This window comes from Pseudopipra pipra, chromosome Z (genome assembly GCF_036250125.1).
Source record: "Pseudopipra pipra isolate bDixPip1 chromosome Z, bDixPip1.hap1, whole genome shotgun sequence".
NCBI classification, from domain to species: domain Eukaryota; kingdom Metazoa; phylum Chordata; class Aves; order Passeriformes; family Pipridae; genus Pseudopipra; species Pseudopipra pipra.
The window spans coordinates 57925839-57948551 of record NC_087581.1 but is presented as its reverse complement, the minus strand read 5'-3'; the positions used below and the strand labels follow the sequence as shown (position 1 = coordinate 57948551).

Genomic DNA, 22713 nt, shown 5'->3' with positions numbered 1-22713 from the left:
ATGCTCTGAGAAAAGTCACACTGATCACAAAATACATAACAGACAATTATGGGCCTTAAGCCTGCAGACAAAAACATACATGATATACACTTTCTTTCATAATATCAGGAAGCATAGATTGCTGTTCCACAACTTGTATTGGATTTTGTCATACCTTTTGAATAACCTCACCACTTAATAAAATGCTACAGAGTAAGTAAAATAATAATAATTGCTCTCTGCTGTACCTTGTAAAAGTGAGTATTACTTCTTCTATGTTTTTAGCCTATTCACTGATGTGTTTTGGCACTGATTCTTCTACATAACAAAATAGCACCATCAAACACCTTCCCCACAGCTTTACTGTAGTATACCTACCCTTCTTGCCAATACTGGCACTCTGCTATGGCCACATTTGGTACAGAGGGCAGGGTGGTATTTTATGCCAACCATCTGAGACACTATGCATGTTTTATCTTGACATAAAAATATGTTTCCTTTTACAATGTTCATGACAAAGATATGCTTCTCTGACTTATAATATTTTTGGCATGATCAGTTTACTGAGCTGAGGATAAATCAAATGGTCAGCATCGTTCTTAAGCACAAAATGCTCCAAGAAGAGGGCACTTCTGGGGTCTTTTCTAAAAGCAGCCAATTTCTGCTTCTATGGCCCACAACTGGGTCCCTTTATATGGGAATGTTTCACTCGTAGCAGTCAAGGTCTTCACGATACACTGTCACACAAGGATATGAACCCTGGAGTGCTCATTGGATTTAAGTTCTGAGTGGGAGTCCTTGAATAGTCTTGTGCTGAAAATGGACAAAGACACCACCTCCCTCCCATAAAACCCCAAAAACTTTAACAAAAATGAACAAACTTAATTAAAGGAGCTACTTGGTTTCTCTGATTAGTCAAGTTCAGCTACAGTTCCTTACACTAACCAGAGAAGTCTTTGGTAGAGGGGAAACAAAATTATCAAGGAAATAATTTTCTGTATTTGATCTTATCCTTTGGTAGCAACTGCTGATTTTCACTCTAGAGATTTCTGGAGCACATGATATGATTACACACTACAGTTTTGATGGTCACGCCTCTCAGCTGAATTTTATTTCTCTGGTGGTTTGTCTAAAAGGTATGGGTGCATGTGTGTGCCTTCATGCACACACACACACACACACACACACACACACACACATTTTATTGATGCGTGTTTGTGTGTTAGCAGGCGTGTATTTGTATGTATGTGTGTTGCATCCACTTCACTTTGCAGGTTTTGGTTTACAGGACCTCTGGTGGACGATCAGTCTGTCTGGAAGAAAAGTACGCCCACAAATATCACATGGAACTAGCTGGGTCTGGGCGCTGCTCCAGGCTGCCTCATTTAAAGAATCAAGATCATAGAAACCTTTGGCTGGAAAATTAGAAAAAGAAAGTATCAGCTTTCATTCTGGAGACCCACATTCAACTCTTTATGGAAAATATTTTCAGGAAATACCTGTTGACTGAGCCTTTCAGTTTAACCAAACCATATTGCTTTTGCAAATGTAAAAGAAAAGAAAGAAGCAAAAGAGTAAAAAATACATAAAAAAGACTCTGTTTTTTGTCCCAGGGGTTGAATTAAATTAACTTCAAACTGAATAATTTTGTATTGTATGAGAGTACAGAGAAAACATCATGCTGTGTGTTATGATGTGCATTCTAAGTTAATTGCTAACATCTTTACACACATACTATTATCAGCAAATTCACTTTTTGGCTTCATTTCAAGTTCTGTTTAATGAGCATGTGTTATCTGACCATGGCTATGGGCGGGAATGTATCATATTTGAGAATATGCTCTTTGCACTGCTCTGGACAAGGGGCTCAATTTTCTTCCCATTGAAGTTTATGCAAGTTTTGCTAAAAATTGGAGTAAATCTTAGATAAGGCCAAAACCTTACAGACAAAACCTACAGTACTTTTAAGCCACAACTTCCTGTGAGGTCATTGCACTGATGCATCTATTGTGATTTAAACACTAATCCAGTCTTACCCTCAGTTATTTTCCACTGTGGGAAGAATGACTGCTTCGAAAACACGGGAGCATTCTTCAAACACTCAGATGTATTTTCAAGATTTTATTTGGGTATAAAAAAAAGTCTTGTTTACTTTCATCTTGAAATTGACTTTTTTTTCACATACTATTGTCTCAAACTGATTTGCAAAAAGGCCAGGCAGGTTGCTTAATACCTGGATTTAGTTCTTAAGAGTTTTCATTTGAAGTACATGCAGAAAAAAATCCACATGGCTTGAAGATGTACTTGCTTCACCCTTCTCAAATAGTATGACAATATAGAGAAAGATTTAAAAATCTAGTTTTTTCTTTGAACTTTTAGCAGTGGACAATTTTTAAAAGAAAGGCATTTGTGCATTTAAAAAAAATTCCATGGTTTCTGTCACTGGCACATGATAGAGCCCTTCATTAAAGGCCCATACAATTTTAATATGATTCATATCCAGTGGTTCACATAACCACAATAAGCCTTAGATCTCTTAATATGCCTGTTCCTAATGTTCTTTTTGTTAGAAGAGCAACCAAGTAGTGTTTCTTTTCTTGGCTGAGACAAATATCCCCTTTGCTTGCAGGAAATGAATGTGTATTTTCTGTACTTTGATGAGTTCATGGAATACAAAAAAAAAGGGAGGGGGAGAAAGAGAGATGACTTTCTCCTTGCAGGCATGTGTTAGGCATTCCACAAACAAAACACTGTGTAATGAGGGCAGTGGTTGTCTTCTCGTGACACTTGAGTTTTCAGAAAAAGATTTATGTAAGTTATAAAAAGTTTTATGTAAGCAGTTAATATTTCTGAGCTTTTTTTGAACATTCAACAACATTTGTTTCATTCAACAACAGGGGTAATCCCTTCTCCCTGAGCTGAGAAACTGTGAGACATGCAGTACATGCATGTGGTCTCAAGGTCAGTTATAGCATTTACCAGATGATCGAGAGTAACTCTTACGGAAAAAGAACAACACTGAGATTATTTTCTTGAGGCCAGAAGTATGAGGCAACCGCAGGGAGAACAACAATTTTAGCTCAAGGTACAGAACTGATCAGGCTTGCATCAGCAGGCATTTAGGGACATATGCTGGAAGCAGGTCAATGTCCCCTGGGGAACCATGGGCACACAACACTTCACAGGAGATGAGAGGCGCCTGATATGACTCACTGCATAAGACAACTTTCTGATTCATATCTGGGAGCTTTCTGCTAGACTGTTTTCTCAAAGAGTTGCTGTCTTTCTGCTTCCACTCCTTCAAAATAAGAACAGTGTATTTAAAAAAAAAAACAAACAGATTTGTCCTTTTGCATCCTTCTCTTTCACATGGAATTCTCATTTTCTCCAATCTGTTTTACCCCAAAATGTGTAATAACTAAAAAGTGTTTAACATCTAAAACAGCAAATACAATGAAAACATCTTTTGAACATATCTTTTAATGCAGATTCAATTCTGCCACTTGGCATCTGTTAACCAAGTTCTGATTTGATATTATTTGATCTTTGATTAATATTTTGAACAGCTGTTTAGTGTTCTTCGTGATCCTGCTCTCCTCTGTGTGTCTTCTGAGGACATATTTCTTTATACTGCTGTAAACTGACCTAGCGTATGACTCGTTCACAGTGAGTTGTAGCAGACTTTGTCTACTTTTCCAGACATTAGGGGAAGCTGAGGGAAATTATGGGGACTATAAAAAAAAGCATGTGTGGATTAAATGCCTGTGAGGAAGTGGTCCAAACTGGGCCCAAAGTAGCTCAGACCAGCTGGCAGAGCCAGGGAAAGCATCCAGAAGAAAAGGTGAAATAACTTTACGTGGGAAAAGGGAAGTCCTGGGAACAGCTTCCAGGCAATGCACAGATAAGGATTTGGTTTTGGTCCTACAGTGAGCACACCCCCCCTGGAATACATACCAGAACCTATCTCTGTGGGTGCTGGGGATCATCGGTGTTTGTTGATTTGAAGAAGTGGAATCTTACAAAACAGAATCCACAACACAAACATGCCAAATTGGCAGAATTAATTTTTTTTTTTACTACCTGTATTTTTTCTTCACTGTGTTTATATTATAATATCTCACAATGAAAGCTTCTAATACTTTTAAATAAAAGGGATCAATAACATCCACTGGATGTTGACTGTAGAAGAACATAGCTGAAGCATCTATACCTATGTTGCCTGAGGGTATTTTATTTTAATGACTGTATGTGTCAAGTCTGCACATTATTCTTGGATGTTTTTGCTTATTTCAAAATATACCTATCTACAGTGTTGAAAGGAGTCAAAAAGTAGTGATGTAGTGTTTTGGTTCAGAACATACTGACGCATAAAGGGGACTGCCCCAGAAGCCATGTTCCAGAGTCAGTGACTACTCTTACTTCTCACGGATGCTTTACAGAATAACTGGATACTTAATAAAAAGCTTAAAACAAGAAAACCGAAGAAAGCAGTTCTTGCAAACTGTTTATCTACTACTTTAAATTACTTTTTCTTTTTTTTTTGTTCCTCCCACTTTCTTCATCCCATATCTTAATTTAATATGTATCTTACCTTGCACAATTCTTACTTCAGGCTTTTTAGGTTCTGGCCTTCTCAAGTGCTTGGGTAGGTTGTCATTCTCCTGGTGCCATTTTTTCAGGCATTGTGGTTCATGAATACTAATAGATTTTGTTCCATACTCACGACCACATATGTAACAAATCACTGTTGGTGGTCGTTTTATCACTTTTGCCTGCAAGTAACAATGGTGAAGAAGAATAAATACTGTTTTCAACATTAATTTTGAATCAGAATGATTGTGGATGAAAACAGTCATGTAGATAAGGAACTTGATACTTGTGAAATCAGTGTAACTGTTTCTATCAATTTCATTTTGTTTGGATTCAGTCTTGAAGCTTGTAAGAGATATCGCCTCATTAACAGGTGGGTTCATTCTGCAGATACTGGACTGAAAATTCATGTGTGTGACTAATACTTAGCTATGTAAGTTTCATCTCCTATTTTCACACCTTCAAATTCATGGAAATGCTCAGTCTTCACATGCCGAAACAACTCTGCTTCATCAAGTTGCTGAGGAGCAGCATCCATCTTAAATGGTTGAAGCCCTTTTTTACGGACCAAGCAGAAGCAACATGTAAAGCAGCAACAAAAGCTTCCTCAGCTGAACACAGCTGCAGTAACAGAAAGACTCCATCTTCTGGCAGAACACAGCTCAAACCACTGTGTCCAGCCTTAGTGTCTCTCTAAAGTTGGACAATGAGGGCAGCTGTCCCAAGCAGTGACTGTGGTCCCTTACCCTATGTTACTTTTGCCACAGGTCAGTTAGTTGATGGAATTCTTGGCCTTTAAGGACTAAAATCAACCCAGGATATTTCAGGATGAGGGGCAAAATAGGAATTGCTGTTTGTTTATCCCGAAGGCCTCAGTGTGAACTTTGCCAGTGACTGTAGCGAGTGCAGAACTGGACTCTAAGCAAGTTATTGTTTTCACACTTCAAATATGCTATTGTTCTCAGAAAAAAACCAGCCCAACAATGGAAGAAAAAGATTCCTCAGCCCCAGACCTCACAAATACATATTCTAAGGCTGAAAAATATATAATTACTGTGGAATGGCAGATTATGGACTCGGCTGTGTCCTTAGGCATGTCCCGGACTAGGTGTGGTGTCAATACCAGCCCTGTTCCAGGAAGTAGAGTAAAAACACACTCTAGAGACAGAACTTGGAGGCACACAGATGGGTCTCACAACTGCCAGTGCTTCCTACACTTCTGACTGCAGAATACCAGTAAGAGATGAGCTATCCCCTGCCCTCCTAAACTTAGAGGACAGCCATGCCAGACCAAACACGGGAAGCCTTTCTCACTCAAACAAGGGAGGTGGGGATTTAATTTTTTCCTCTGCTGCTGTTTAAGACAAAGAGTAACCTGTTCCAGTATTTATGACTCTCTCTGTCAGCCCATCAGTGTGTTCAAGAAATTCTGGGCATTTCTTCTCACATTTACGTTACAGTCTGAAAATGTCATTAGTGAACAATCTGCATAAGCTTGCTTTCCTGTATCACACATGTAATCTCAATTACAAGAATACTACTCTATAAAGTGTATTTTTGCTGGGAAAAGGTGGACTTAATCTAGAAAGTTCTCACAGTGACTTGAAATACAACATCCAAAGACAGTCTCTTCAAGGAGATTTTCAGCCTCTTGACTTTCAAATGGAATTTTCTTAGCTACCTTTGATAACACAAATAAATATAAAAACATATCCTTCTCCTATTTGTAGGTGAATATATCAACAGCTATTGTAAGAACACCTTCTGATTTTTCACTATCAATTTTCACCTACTTCTTTGCTTCAAGTCTTGAGCTAAATCTTGTCTGATGTGGAGATAAGACTCTGGGTCCAGATAGAGTTGTTTGACGGCACTATATGTTTCTTGGAGGCTCTGGAGAGGTTTAGATAAGGATACTATAATCTGAATTCTTGAGGTCAGGGGACTCAATTCAGTGTGCATTCCTGTTTTGGGCATGTTACAGCATTTTAGAAATGGTTTCCTTAAAAAATGCTATGTGTAAAATCACTGGGAACACATTTTCCTCACTAGTGTCATTAGCTAGGTTCCTGCCATTCACTAAAATAGGTTATCTATTGGCTGAAAACTAGGAAAGAGCAATTTGATTTGCATTCGGTCTGTAGGTACTCTTTATATACCACCAGGAAGGGAAAAAGGAATCCTGGTACAAATGTTGTAGAACTCAGTTCAAGTAGATATGTCTGTCTTTTGTAACTTCCACAATAAAAAACTGTACAGAAACAATAGCAGAGACCAGAATTAATTAAAAGGAATCAGGTCACTCTAAGGATAGAATTATTTTTTTTTCCAGAAAAATAGTGACTTTGAATCATCACCACACATAAAATTATACTCACAAATCCTTCTCTGCACACATGTTAAAAACCTGAAAAATAAAACCTGAAGGAGATTAGCCTTACAATTGGTAGTAACAGGTTTTTCATTTTTTAACTGTGGAATCCAAGATATGATAAGCTTTACTTGGAATTTCTACAGCTGATGATATTTACCCTTCATTTATTTTTCTCTTCAGAGTGTGCTTATCCCAAATGTCACATCTGGAGGCCTGCAGTTTGAAATGAAACTATTTTTGGAAACACCACAATTTTCCAACCCAAACTACTCACAGGCCAGTGGCTAGGCTGTCTGCTCACTGCTTTGTTTTTAACTTTTAAAAAGGGTTGTAGGGAAGGTCTGTTCCTGAGGATATGTGTTATTATAAAAATACCTACAAATACCTAACAGTGTAGTTAGGCTTTCCTCTGGTGTCTCAGTATTTTCTTTTTTTCTCCTAGACTGCTAAGTATGTCTGCGTGACCATGAATGAAGTTATTTAGCTCAGAGGGCTATGCAACTATGTATTTTCAATAGACCTGACATTACTTGAGGTTAGCCCCAGGCTGCTTGTTATGGTGTTACATGAGGTCAAATCCTTCTATACTGCACAAAGCTTTTAATTTCTTCTTAAGTACACACAATAAGACTGTCTCCCAAACTCCACTACATAAATATTTATCATCCAGGACTGCACACACCTCTGCCTCTCCTATTTGTTTAGTTATCCATGTATTTTAATGGGAAGAGGGGAAGCATCTTGCTCTAGGACAGAGCTCTCATCATAGACTTGAAGTGCCCAGGGAACAGAGGCTCAAGACAAGATTGATGCAAACACTTAGCAGCACCATTCTGTTGTATGAAAGCAGCCCTTTTCATACACTCCTCTCTGGAAAGTAGAAAGCATTTTGCATAAGGAACAGGGACAAGCTGTGGCATGGGGCTCATGACTATCCAAAGTTGCATTTCACACCCCACTGGAGCACTTTCAGCCACAACACAACAGCTCAAATGTTAGGACTGGTGTCCTATATGCCTGTGTATAAAATTTCTTTGAAAAGCAAGGTAATTTTGCCAGATGATGCTGCTAATTAAAGATATTACTGCACTGGGAGCACTAGAATATCCCATTTTGCTTCTGATGTGTTTTATTTTAATTGAAATACATCGGCATAATGAACATGGCTTTTGTGTACAAAAAGAAAGGCAAGAAACTCAATCACTCCCAATGATAAGTTTCATTCAAACCATCTGTTCACTATCCATTCTCAACTAACTTTCCATATTTGAAAATTTGTTTGTCAGTATTCTCCTAGAAAGGTGTTCAAAACCACTGCAATCGAGGCACACAAAGCTTTTCATTGACTTTCCACCTTCATTAGAATTACACAGCATCTGAAGGAGTCTTCCTTTTACCAAATGCCTGGACGGCTTTATGCTAGAGCAAAATACAACATCAACATTGTTGCTACATGAATTTTCAAGGTTTACGCTGCGTTAAAATGCATTGCAATACAGCAAAGGAAGATCAGTGAAATCTTTTTAGGTAATTCACCTGATAAGAAGAAAACAGCAGATGGCAGCACCAGATGCTAGCGATACATCAATAGGCTTCCAAGATCAGCGTTATCTATTGTCAAAAACCCTGTAACTCATATACACACAGCAAGTCACTGGTGCTCACTTACACGTACCACACATTTTTTTCTATGAAAGAATAAAACACAGACTCTGTTCTAGTGCAAGTCTCAGTTTCAGTAGCTCCAGACATCACTTCTATTTTTTGGGGTATCACAGTAGAATTTCTGAGTCTAAGCATAGGCAGTGGTTTGGTTTACAAAGCCACACACGATCAACTCAGATGTGTTCACTGATTCTGAGAGTAAGAGCAGTAAGTGAAAGAGATGGTTTACAGAGGCTATTGTGCCTCCAGTTCTAAAGACATTTAACGCAGAACTGTGAAAGAGTTTGTCAGTAATGATACTGGTCTAATTGGCCCTTCACTTGCTAAAGGGAAGGGAGCTCCAGGACAGAGGCACACAGACAGAAGTGCTTGCAGTTGTAAAGTTAAAATGCCCTTCACATGGTGTACTACTAAATCAGTCAAAACTTTTATTTTGCAAATGAAGAAAATCCAGCTTTTTCATTTAGGGCATCTTTCATTGCATAAATTAATTTGACTGCAGCATTACTTCTCTTAAATACACTTATACAAGAGTTGGATGTTTTTTTCAGTTAGTCTTTTCCTCTGATGTTTTGCTGAATCAGGACTTTAAAAAAGTACTTAAATAATTCACGATCACAGCAAGTAAGTCTGTTAAATGAGACAATAGCTGCCCCAAATGCTTTCCAGACAGGACCAAAACATATTGCCATTTCACTCCAGCACTAATGGAGTACTATTTTTTAACAGAACTAATAAGTAGCTGAGGAGCTGGTAAGGTGAACAAAACTAAAAACATATGTTGGAAAAAGATGAAGACTGTAGAGGGGACACAGATCTTGTCCCTGTTCATAGCAAATCTGCAGTTTTTCCATAAGCTTAGTGCTTTTCCACATCCTTCCATCTGTGGACCTTTCAAAATTTTCAACTGTAAATAGAGAGCCTCATGCAGAGAATTTAAACCTATGGAAAAGAGGCTTCCTTTGACCACTTCCTATAAGCTGTCTGCCAGTCCTGAAGAACTACTTGGATCACAGGATATTTCTTTCAGTCTTTCTGTTCTGCTCTCTGCCTTTAAGGTGAGCCTCTGCACAAAAGAACAGCTCTAAAAATATTAAAATGAAAGACCTCAGAGAGGTAAAATCAATCACCCCTTCTTGAAAGTCATTGTTAATAATAAAGTCCCTTAGAGTCTATTACAAACTGCAAGCTGTACAGCCTCATTAGTTCTGTTGCAATTGATGAACTGTAACTGCTTGGAAGTAAATGAGGAAACCTGCCGTTCACACAGAAGGAAGAACAGATTTGAACAGATTTCACTCTGGCTCTGCAGAGTTCACAGAACTAAAAAGTGGTAATAATGTTGTTGTTCAACAAGTCAGCAGATGTGACTGAATCCACACAGGGAGCAGATATGTTGTGCAAGAGGGTAACGTTTTTACAGAATCACTGTCAATGCCAAACCACATTCTAAACTTTTTTCTTTTTTTTCTTTTTGATGGCATTATAACTATAGCCAATTCCCCCACGCCCTTTTTTTTTTTTTAAACTACAGAATTATGTGCGATGGATTAAATTCTCTGTTTCACACCCATGCCTTTCAGTGAACAATCACCTTTAGAGCAAAGCCAGTTCTTTGGTAAAGGGTACAATGTAGTGTAAAACAATAACATCGCCCTTCCTACAGCTATAGATGCAGCTGTGCAGCACTTTGAACTCTTTGGTATTATTTGAAATTTGCTGATAGAAGACCTAAGGAGTGAACCTTAATTTGCCAGTATCTATCAGTTAGTGGCCTCATATAGCATAATAAAAAAATAGTTCCTGTTGTCTTAGTCTCATGTGAGCTAGGGTAATGCTACTATCTTTATTTTATTCAGCAGCTGGGAAACTAACAGGTAACACCCTTTGATTTCTAAAGCATCTTTAGAAATGCTCTGCATACCATTGCATTCCTTTGGTGACTGAAAGAGCTAAATCTCATTTTCAAAAGTAAGGTAGGCAAACAGGATTTCAATCCCCATTTAAAAAAAAAATAAAAAGAGCTGTTTAATTTAGACACTGGGCCTAAATTTAGACAACTATCTTACAAAACTCCTGGCCAAAAGACAGCTTGTGCAGAAAAAAATGCAGAAAAAAATAAGCCATTTTCCAAAACTCTGTATAGTTTTTGGATAATGTGAATCAGCTTCTTTATTCTTGGATCTTGAATCAAATTCAGTGGAAAGAAATGTGCAGTCCTACTTATTTTGTTGTTGTTAGACCCAGAGCTGCTGCCTTTGAACATGCAGTCCTCAGTAAACTCATGTTCCATGCCAAGACTAAGAAAAATGGTAAAATATGAAAATCATATTTTGGAGTGCTTACGGGACAATGAAACACTGCTTTTCATGTTAATTAAATAAAAATACCTAATATCTGCTAAAAAAATAACATCCAAACCTTGCCTAAGCTACTCAATAGAATTGTCTAGGGAGCTATAGCAAACAATGGTCCCTCTTGGGGCATAACTCTTACAGGACCACAAAGAAGGAGAACCCAACTACTCCCTTTCAAAAAGAAAGTTGAAACAAATAAGAATAAGTAGTTTCCCCATGCACCAAGTATTCCACTTTTTTTTTCTACTATTCAGCAGATAAACTTTTTCATGGAGCCAAAAGGTCTTTCTGAAGGGAAGTGATTTTAAATTTGATGGGAAACCAGTCTCCCCTGGAGATCCAAGCATCAAGATGCATCCACACCCTTTCATGCAGCACATGCTTAGCAATTTACCTGCGCAGCTGATGCAGCCCCACTCATTCCTTGATGGTTCTCAGATTGATCATATCTTTCTGAGCCAGCTCCAGATCTTGGTCCTTTACCAGATTTATGAGTGCTGCTACCTCCTCTGCAACACCTTTCATGCACAGGAAGACGCTCAGGAAAAAAGGTTCGGCCACAGTTTCCACAGGGCACGAGCTGAGCTTGAGCACTCTGATAAGCCGCCTCATTTTCATCTGTAAGTGTATAGGAACCACCAGGAAGGACCTCAGGTTTCCTGGGCTCTGGTCTTCTAAGGTGCTTTGGTAGTTGATCGTTTTCAATATGCCACTTCTTTAGGCACTGGGATTCATGTATAGAAATAGACTGTGTCCCAAATTCTCTGCCACAGATATAGCATACCTTCAAGCCAGGTCTCCTTGGTGGGAAGGGTGTTTGAGACATGTTTGAAAAATCTGACAGTTTTGATTCTATCGTAGTGCCTGGTCACCTTTACTGGGGTCCAGCTTCTAGATGTACTACTTTGGGAAAATTTCTGGGAAGATCTGCACGTTAGATGGTGCCAGATGATACTCTGAGGACAAGGTACTAGAGATACTAGTAGGGGCTTCTCCAGGACTTGACAGAGCACTACAAGTTTTGTTCACATTCTTTTTCCTGGCATTTGTTTCCATGAAGGGTATGACATTTTGGGAAATTTCTCCCTCTCCTGCACATAAAGGTCTTGGGAAAGTCTGCTATTCAGAATGATCCTACATCTTCTTAATCCATTTTCATGAGCCAACATATATTAGGGACTTTAAAGCTGGAACACTACACCTAATAGCTGTTTCAGTAGAGAAGGAGGGTTTCTGTGTGTTTTCTGTTTGTCTTTTGTTCTTACATGATCCTGAAACAAATGAAATTAGTACATATTAATAAATGTCTTCTTCCTTGTTAAGGTTACCAACCAGTGGTTTACCACAAGGAACCTTAATACTCTTGTACTTTTAAATAGCAGATAAATAACATCAAATATATCCTTACCCTTAACACGCAGTTGAACAATGTAAATCTAAAATTCTAGTCTCAGAGGACAGAAAGTTGTGAAGGACATGAAAGAAGATGGATTTGCACAAAGTGAAGCTGATGAAATGCAAGTGGTTTGGAGTATACTCAATAGGATTTATTTTGAGTTATTGATAGAACTGGTATTTCTAGCACAGTCCTTAATTTTATAAAAATAAGCCTTTTATGTTGATAGTTAAACATAATTTCCCTTTCTCCAGAGAAATAAGAAAAAGTCCCTTAGCAGAGGGATGTTAGTGTCCAATCTACAAGGGGACTGTCAGAAAGGAAAATGTTTCCAGTCTGTAGGTTGAAGGAAATTATTAGGTCCCTTTATTCAGCACTTGTGAGGTGGTGGCTCAAATTCTCTAACCAGTCTTGATTCTCCCAGTACAGGAGAGCTACTAATAAAATTGAGCAGGTTTATTAGTAAGACCTAGTGACATGCTTTGGGGGCTGAAGCACATGCAATATGAGGAGAAGGTAAGGCCACTGCATTTGTTTAGTCTCAACACAGTACTAAACATATTTCAATTTGTCACTGTGCAGTCTATCCCTGTATACAGATAAATCCATGCTGTATCCCTTAAAAGTTCATTTCTTATAATATTTTAACCTGATCCTCTAAGGATCAGAAAATAAAATTCAGACTGTACACATGTATGGTAGAGGCTACTGCTTTATTGCAAGAAAAAAAAGTAGCTAGCACGTTGCATGGGTAGGCAACTGCCAAGGACAGTCTACTTTTTCTGTAACAGAAGAAACGGTTGGCTAAATGGTCACCTTGTCCTTACCAAATATTCCAAACTTCATCTCATTCCTTCCAAATTTTTAGGGGGTTTCTAACTCACAAACTTATCCAGAGATTCCATTGACCTGTCTCGGTTCACTTTCTCAGCTGCAACCAACCAACCTGGATCTGCTCTTTACTGCTGTACTGTTATGTCACCATGGAAGACTTTGTTTCCACTCAACAGCCTTTTCACCCTTATCACTCCCACCTCTGAACCCATGGGCTGAATTTTACTATCGGCAAGGGAAATGACGCAGTTTTTCAGATGACAAACTTAATCTGTGCCACAGAGACGCACTCAGCTCATTCTAGTCTCTCATAAATATTCTAGGGGATGTCTTAAGGACATGGGCAATAGTGAAAAAAGTCATCACACAGGTTCATGTGCATAGTCATCCTCTTGCCAGGCACATAAAAAGTGTTTAGATTGCTGCATTGACACTGTTTGCTTAAATACTCACAAAGCTACATATTCCTGGGATACTTTCTTACTTAAAAAAAAAAAAAAATCTTCTGTGAAGCTCAGATTTATTTGTAAGGCAAATTGGAAAATGTGAAGACCATCAGACCCAATGTGTGATTTGTACTGGAATGAATCTCTGTGAACAAATATGTTGCACTTAGCTGTTAAAAATAAAATTCTTGAGGGACTTTGCACTCAAAGTTAACACCTCATCTAAAACTCTATTAGATAACTGCACTTTGGGGAAAAATATGGTAACGTACAAGGATTTAGTATCCTCTGATGTCTCAAGCTATCAGGTACACATACAATGTATGTTGAAGGTTACACAAAACTGTAGCGCTGGAATTTTTAGTTCAGATATCAAAATAACAGGTTCAGCAGTATGTGAAATTTAAATCTGCAAACTAGTATTGAGGCTACTGTACTGCAATGCTGTTTCAAAGACTGGGACAGTTTCCAAGGAGGGTGGCCTGTTGGATGAATCCAAGTTGGGAAGTAGCCAAGCTCTTTAGGAGGATGAAGGGAACGGAGAGCCAGGGAAACATTAAAGGGTCATGAAGGCAGGGGAGATAAGGGTTATTGGCAGGTCACAGGAAGAGAGCATCAGAAAGTTCAGTCACATTTCAGGGAACTTCTGAACTTTGTAAGGTCCTATTTATGTCCTATTTATTGATTTATGTCAGACCGAAACTTTCTGCTACCTGAGAGGATTCTTAAAGCAACAGTGAACACTGAACTGCCTGCCACATGAAGAATGTTAGGTGACTAAATCTGTTGCCATTAGGAATGAATCAGTCAATAAAAGATGCTATAAACAATCTATTAACAATATAACTTATTGTTGGATTTCCAAGCTTGCTATTGTAAATACTTCATAAGAGAATTATGTTTCCTTGTGGGGATTACACCATTTGGTCTACATTTATTCCTGCCAAGTTGACTGTTATTATTTGGAAACTTCCTATAAATTCAGTGTGAAATGAAAAGGAATATGAGCAGTGCAAATTTTCTCTTGAGCTCAGTGGTAAAGTTGTGGAAGTAAGTCAGACTGTGATTTTACATTTCAAAACATAAAACTTCCTTATGTTTTCCTTTCAAAAATGTTGCGATATGTTTTTCAATGAAGTGGGAAGGTACAGTTGATCACTGCATATAGCTGTGGGAAAACATTTCTCTCCTCTGCAGTTCCACTGAGGACAATACTTAAAAACAATCTCATGAACTGCAGTGATAGGTCATTTACAACTAGTAAAGTTAAATTTAATTAAAAACAAGTGAAATACTATGGTTAGTTCAGCACCAGGCTGAGAGCTTCACTCTGACCAAAATAGAACAGAATGACAAGAGTGCAAATATCTCGGTACATCTCTAATCTTCTTGTCCTGAAGAGGGAACTGGAACTCTTGCACATTGTTTTTAAGCTTCATCTAACCAGAAATTGCAATAGCATTATTATCCATGCTTCACTAATGCTGCCTGCTCTTAGCTGCCATGTATGATTCAACCTATACAAGTAAGTGGAAACTTCTTCCCTGAAATGGCCTTCTTTATGTCTTCTTTTATGTCAGTGTTGGAACTTGGAAGCAAAGTTGACACATACGTTTCCTATTTCCTGTATGCAGCCCATTTCTGAAGAGCGACCCTCTCTGTTTTTCATCTCTCTTGATTCTCTCATGTAAACAATTCCTCAAAACCCATTATAAGGTCATTTTATAAGCCTGGATTCCTTGACTGAATTGAAGAAAACATACTTGTGTTAGCTGGGGAATTAAACTGGCTGTTTCCAATGAATTCTCAACACTACTGCTTTTGACTTAGCTAGAATTCCACATTGAGACCTCTCAGCTGAAAAAACCAGAGATTAACTTATGGAAGAACACATTGTATGAAGCCTCCTACTACCAGGACATAACCATGCTTATTAAATGGACAAAATAAAAGAACAGTTGTGACAATTTCGTACAGTTTATGGATGCTGACTGATATCACAGACTTTCCATGTGTAGCTGTAACAGACTGTAAACTCTGTTTAAACTATATGGTTGGCTTACCGTCATTGTTCTCATCTGCCAGCACAGAAAGGAATGAGATAAATCCTTGCACCAAATAAAAATAGAGCTAAAACAAAGGTCACACAGCTTTCAAGCTTATACATGTCAAAAAACAAACCATAACAAACCCCAAACCCCTCTTAACCATGTTTGACTCCATCTAAAAGCAGAGACAATTTCCAGAGAAGACCATAAACAAGCAAAATAAAAATTGGGAACAACTGATTCCTTTACTACTTTTTTTAAAAACAGTTCTTGAAAAAGCTATGAGAAGGATTTATATGAAGTACTTGCTTGAGGTTACAGTGGCTTTAATCCAGGACGCTCTTTGAAGAGTTCATCTATAGTTAGAGAGTACTTACAAAATCAGGACTCCTGTAACAGAGTTATGAGAAGGTCAGCATTGGGTGATCTGCCTGAGGAAGAGTATGAAAGGCATAAGAGATACATTAAATGAAGTGGAAAATGTAATGCTCCAAAATAGTGCCATCTGAGTACAACAGCCTGGTGAAAGCCTAGCTATAGATCATGCTGTCAGTGCCAAAAAAAGAAGAAACTAATTTTAGCTTGCAAAAAAATACTGGTTAATTCAGTATCTTGGATTCAATAGTTCTTGGCTGTGTAAACCCTTGTTTAAGCAAAGCCCCACTTCACTCTGAGTTCTCCCTTTGTTTTCCCTTTCTTCAACACTACACTTAAGGTTGTATACTCATTCTGCCTGTTCATCATGCCTTGCTTGGAGCCATAAGCTTTCTGTTTGTGACACCACAGTTGTTGTTATGTGGGTCAATTAATAAGGATGATTCATATATATTGGACTAAATTTGCAAGTATTCTAAAGGAAAAGTTTTTCAGTTGTAATACCTAACTTTACTGTTACATAAATTTGAAATATGTCAAATAGCTTTATATAAGAAGCAACAAGCAAAACTTCCCGCCCTACAATAGTACCCAAATATCCTGGTTTCTCAGTCTGGGATGGACTGTCTATAAAGACAAGGGAGAACAACAACTCAGTCTAAACAACAACTCAGGATGAGAGATACAAAAAGAGAGAGATGAAGTAAGTGATCTGCTAAGCATAACAGAGCAAGTCTGAAAAAGAAGGAAATTAATCTAGATTTTCTAGCACCCCAATACTAAATCAGGCCAGTTGCAGGATTTTCTAAGGCTGATTCCTAACTTTACAGTCAAGATGAAGGTAAGTCTTTTTTCTCCACTCTACTGGGTTTTCATTATATTTACATAAAAAAGAGGTGTCAGAAAGGACCAAACTGACATCCTGTGTTGAGCGCCAAAAAGCCTTGCTTCAGGCTCTTTCCAAATAAAATGTCTTCTATGAGGCTTCCTGTTATTCTTTAAGGGAAAGCAAATTAAATTAAACCAACATCTTAAGCTTTACCTTTTCTTGTACTAAATATTGTTTTGTATTGCTCAATTATAAATCATCTTAGAAGTCTGTTAAGACACAGTTCTCAAACATAAGCTGGACTAAAATATTGGACAATTTGTAGCATCTTACTGTTGGATTTGTTTTTCACTGAAAGATAAAAGGAAAAAAAACATTCTCATGTTTCCAACAATATTTTTAGCAAATTAACCACACATTAAAAACCTCACATTTTTCCAGCTCAGCACTGCATTTTCTCCACAGTTTCTGGCTGGAGGAGTCTCCTTTGATTAGTCCTAGAGACTAATCATTTCCTTCAGTCATGTGAAAAGAATAATCTATTATTTGATTGAACTTAAATAAATACCCCTGAGATGCAGGAAATCCATAGTTTTTTAGGTCAGGATGCTTCATCTTGTCACAGCTGAGCATGATCCATACTTTTATGCATCCTCCTATCTTAAAAAACTATTTGCAATCTCTGAACATACAAGTATTGGCATGCACCCCCACTTCTGGCAGCTTCAAGACTTTGTAAGTCTGTAAAATCTAACATTGCAGCAGCCTGGCTTAAATGTCTTATGAGTAATGCACACTCAGAAACATCCAAGTGTGGAGCTCGTTCCATCAGGGGATCAGCTGCACATATAGTAATACCTTTTCCCCCATACCATCTGCAGCCCAGAGGCTGGTTGGTTACGCCTTCGTTAAACATGGATGCAGCCAGCTACAAGGACAAGGTAAGAACACTCAACCCCAAATATACCAGGCTAAAAAGCCACTGTTTTCTGACATATACAAACAGGCTAGAACTGTCTGGGAATTTTCTAGTGAACATTTTTCCCATTGTTTGAAGTGTTGGTTAGACAAAACTGAAACTTTCTTCAAAGATGTACCTCTGTGAAGTACACAAGAGAGAAGTCTGCTTGTGTCTGTGAGCTGTGGGTTCATTACAATGTAAGAAAAGGAAAATAAAAATCCCAGAGGTTTTCTACAGAAATATTTAAGGTGATTTTTGTGATGAGACAATCATCCTAGTCAAAGTTTTTTGTAATTTTCCTCCGACCTATGAAAATAACCATGTCTTTCTTTGGATCTGATAATATTCCTACCTAAAACTTTATGGATCAATCAAAAAATCACATCAACAGCAGTCATTGTATACTTGGCATTTAAGAAGGCCCTATGTATAATTATGCAGTAATTAAATTTATTTTATTTAATTAGCTCTATTTGATTTCAGTTGATGACACTGTTACCAGAGAAAGCTGGAGACTTTTTCTAGTGACACATAAATTCTTTCATGTTACTATGTCTTCTGCCCAAACATAAGAAATAATACCTTTGATTTGACTGAAATCCTTTACATAAAGGAATTATGATTCCTACTAATTAAAATATATGGGAAAAATGAAACATTTTTAGTAAAAAAATGTAATTTTTCAGACTTTCAACATTCAAAATCCTGGACCTGCTCCAATAACACCATTCTCTCTCAGATCTCCTTTATGCTCTACACATAAAGTTGTTGCTTTTTGTATTTTACTTAGTGATGCATCACAACTCATCAGGGTGAGGATTACCTTTGTCTGACTCCTAACTCTTTAACACACATCTCATATTTTAAACAAATGTTACTCTGCCTTCACACTTGCTCTTCTGCAAAACTCAGCACAGACATATTCCCGATATGTGTGACACTAGGGATACTTATGCATCATATTCTTAACAATCTTCAGTTAATGAGGTATATCTGTGATACTTAACACTCTGGAAATCATAAATGGCATATTGGATATGGATCAAACAATGAATAGATTGGGTATGTTCAACTTGCACACAGCACAGGAGTATGAGAAAAAGCAGGCATTGAAGAAAGCGAGTTTACACAGCTCAAAGTGAGCTACTTGTACTTTCTAGATCATGTCTCTGTTCAATATTTCCACTTCTGGAACTTATATGTACAGAATCAAGCTGGTTCCCAGTGATTTTGATGATGACTATGCAATTACTTCAAGAAAGTATGCTAATTGTTAGGGAGAAAAAATAGGTGGATGGATAAATTCATAATTGGTTCTCAGCCTGTTTGAAACAAAAGAATAGAAGCCAGGCATGTCAGCTTGTACAAATTGACACAAGTCAGTGGAAATCAGTAGAAGGATGACACTGCACATGTGCTGAGAGCCTATCACTTGAAGTGTAAAGTGATTCAGTATTGGAAAGACACTTTTTTCAATTATCTGCAGTAACACAGTTACATTATACAGGAGAAAATAATCAGTAAGGGTAAATGTTCTCATCTTTCACGGTGTAAATCAACCTTAATCATTTTTGAATAGAAAGAAAGTGATCCAGCTGATAAATGACTCTGTAACTAAGATTTTTGCTACTTTTGTTATGAACAGGATATTCAAAAGATAATCTGATTACCATGGCAATTAGTATCCCCAGCAAGATACACCAGCTATTAAAATATGAAACTTAAATGATGAACGGAAAGCCAAAACAGCAGGAAAGAATCAGAGGGAATCTACACAAGCAGATGAAACTATCCAAAGTGGAAAATGTCTAGAAAAACAAAACTCTGGACAACGCAATTATTTTGTGAAATGTTGGTACACCTAACAAGACATTATTTTGCTCATTGTATTATGCATGAACAGTACAGCACATCTTAAAACTTTGCAGAACAGTCATGACACAGTATTACAAAAAAGAAATGGCCACATACTGAATCTGTTAGAGACAACAGCATGCTAGGAGTGTTATCAAAACACCCATCATGTCCAGCAAGATACCTGACAGCATTATATCACTCATTTTTAAGGTTCTTATTTGTAACAAATCTCAAAAAACATCACTCTTTTACATTATTGTTCTCTCCAGATTAAATCAACAGTAATTTATAATTGGTGTGAGAGGAAATGGTGGAAAAATGTCAAGTTTTACCTGGTACCCCTCAGTCCTGATGATTATATAATTTGTTATGTTTAATGATGATCTTTTTCCCACTTTGTATTTGCAGCTGTTATCTACACATCTGTCCATATAGTCCTGTTTTCTGTTTTATAAATCTTTAGTTAACAGGACTAAATTTCATGGGCCAGTAGAAATACATATGGAATATAAGCCTGAAATATCCTCAGACAATGTGGCTTAAAGGAAGTGATATGTATGTCTGAGCTCCTTACTGTGTAACCATAATTTCACCCGGTCAGAAACCAGTGCATCCTATAATAGATCACTGCCCTAAGGAATTTGGTAAATAGAAAAGTAAATTTAAGTAAAATATATAAATTTTTTATGAAGGCAATGGTGTTAATTTGTAACTTGAGCAATCAGTTCACTGACAGTACCTCACAAACGAATTTTGTAATAACCTTTAAGATAGACCATTTGGAAATGACAGAAAAGTTTTCTGTTTCACTTGCGCTTTCCAAACAAAACAAAATAAAGCAAAACAAAGCAAAACAAACTGGCTTTTTAGTAAACCTTTTCATTACTGTTGAGCACCACTCAATATCCAAATGGTTGGCCATGATTATTCCAATTGTATTCTCCTGTCCTTAAAACACACCTATAAATTAACTCCATCCACTTCCCTGGAAAAGCGCAGAACTAGGCAGCCAGAACATCTGACCTGGTAAACGCTCACACACTTTTTGCCAGGCAAACCTCTGCAGAAAAAAAAAAAAATCCAGAGAATAAATGCACTATCCTTGCAGAAAGCGCTGTTACACATGCATTTATTACCAGCTGGCTGGTATGAGGGGTGAAAGTCACCCAAATCGTTGTTGATAGACCTAGTTATTTACAACTGGGTCCTTTATCTCTGTGGGAGTTCAGTCATCTGGCATTCAGAGCAGGCACTGGTACAGTGGGATGAGGGCAACACACAGGACTGCACTATTTGAGCCCTGGCTGACTGACCTTCAGGCCAGGACTGTTACCAGTACCATCAGCACAGTTTTACAGGGAAATGAGGTGAAAACTAGCAGAATTGGGTTGTGAGCTGAGGATCCCAAGGATCCGCCCGTGTCTACTTGCCAGGGACAAGAGGTGCTTGAACTTCGGGAGGGAAGGAAAACTACAGTGCCTCCTCACCCAACCACTGCCTGAAAAAAGTCCACAGGCTTATTCAGCTCCAACGCGCAGGAGACCGTGGAAGGCACCGCATTTTCAGTGTCCTCCTAAACTCGCATTACCTTCGCTCCAAAGGGCGGGTCAAAATTCCCTCATGTCCCCAAGACCCGGGCTTCTCTGATGTTGTGCTTTGGCTCAGTTTGCCCCTTACGGAAGGAAGAAGAGAGTTGAGCAGCACAGTCGGGCCCACATTTCCCGGCGCGGGGCACATTTAGGGTCCCCACACCCACCCCCGGTCCCGCCGTACCCGCACCCCGGAACCGGGCCCGCGCCGTTACCACGGCAACGCGCAAACATATGCAAATATGTGCCGGCTGCGCCGCCGTTGATTGGCCCGCGCGGCTGTCGCTCACCGGCAGGGGAGGTGGCCCCGCCCTCGGATCCTGCCGCCCGCTCCTCGGCGTCCTTCTGGAGGGATGCGTGCAGCTCTCGGCTTTGGGGGAAACGGGGCTTTTCCTGCCAGAGAAGCAGGAATATGTGTGTACGGAAAGTCTGATCGACCGAACACTTGCGAGCTGTTCCGTGGGAAGGGTCCCCAGCCAAGCTCTGCATCCATGAGTGGGGTCCCCTCTCTCAAACCTTTTCTGCTCTTGACGAGGTGAGAAGGGACAAATGGCATCGCCGTGAAGCTCAGGCAACAGAGAAGAATAAGAGAATAAGGAGCCCGAACTCCATCTTCGACAGAGGCAAAATTTCTCATGCAAAAAATCAGTTTTTGGTCAGACTCTTTCACGTTTTTTGAAATTTAACTTCTGCAAGACTCATATTTTCCATGGAAATTAATTCTACAGAAACAATGATAAATAATTGCTTCAAGAAAACACCACTGGTTCAAACATTCCCATGGCAAGTGTTCTCTGATGGCGGTGCTAAGAGCAAGCCAACAGTGCTGTTTCCATGCTATCCCTTTCTGCTTAACAAACTTCAGTTGTCACTGAAACCCTTAAAATGCAGAACATGTATCATTTGCTTACAGTCCTGGCAAGAGCAGTGTCGTGTGTTCTGCTAAGCAACGGAGATCTACTGCAAACAAATTTTAGTACCTGTTTCAGACTGAAACTTTTGGTGTGGCAGGTATGCTGCTAAAGCAGATATGAAGCAAACCTGTCAAATGGGCTTCTACAACATTGCATCCTTCAACCATGTGAATTCCCAGGCTGGAGACACAAAAAGGAAAATTACAGAAGGCTTTCAGAGAAGTAAAATCGTGTTGTCTGATCAGAATGAGTTGCACTGCAAAAAACCAGTATGCAAAGCAGGAAAGTGATAGTAGGCTAGGCCTTCTGACACTGCAATGCCAGTAAGATCAACAGTTAATTCACCTTTATGCCATGTATGGCAAAAGGTGTTTATCAAATGACTAGCACTTGGATCAAAAGCAAATGCCATTTAACCTCCACTTGGCCTTAGGGGTTAAACAAAATTTGTATTGCACAAAATTTGTTGTCAGCATGACACAGAGGTCACACCGTTTAA

At 38.6% G+C, this 22713-nt stretch overlaps 1 protein-coding gene across 3 annotated transcripts; it reads right to left on the bottom strand.

Moving 5' to 3' along the window:
• Positions 1-1059: 1059 nt before the first annotated feature.
• Positions 1060-21534, bottom strand: ZNF475 (zinc finger protein 475). Of its 3 annotated transcripts, none has more exons than XM_064643154.1 (5): positions 21485-21534; positions 21300-21383; positions 11360-12236; positions 4571-4751; positions 1060-1394 (listed from the first exon to the last, which is right to left on the bottom strand). In XM_064643154.1, exons 3-5 carry the CDS (start codon positions 11789-11791, stop codon positions 1243-1245), a joined length of 765 nt encoding a protein of 254 aa, XP_064499224.1. In that variant the 5' UTR covers positions 11792-12236; positions 21300-21383; positions 21485-21534; the 3' UTR covers positions 1060-1242. The 3 variants fall into 3 exon arrangements, with proteins under 3 accessions (XP_064499224.1, XP_064499225.1, XP_064499223.1); XM_064643155.1 differs by having other exon boundaries at positions 21468-21486; XM_064643153.1 differs by lacking the exon at positions 21485-21534 and having other exon boundaries at positions 21300-21461.
• Positions 21535-22713: the final 1179 nt, after the last annotated feature.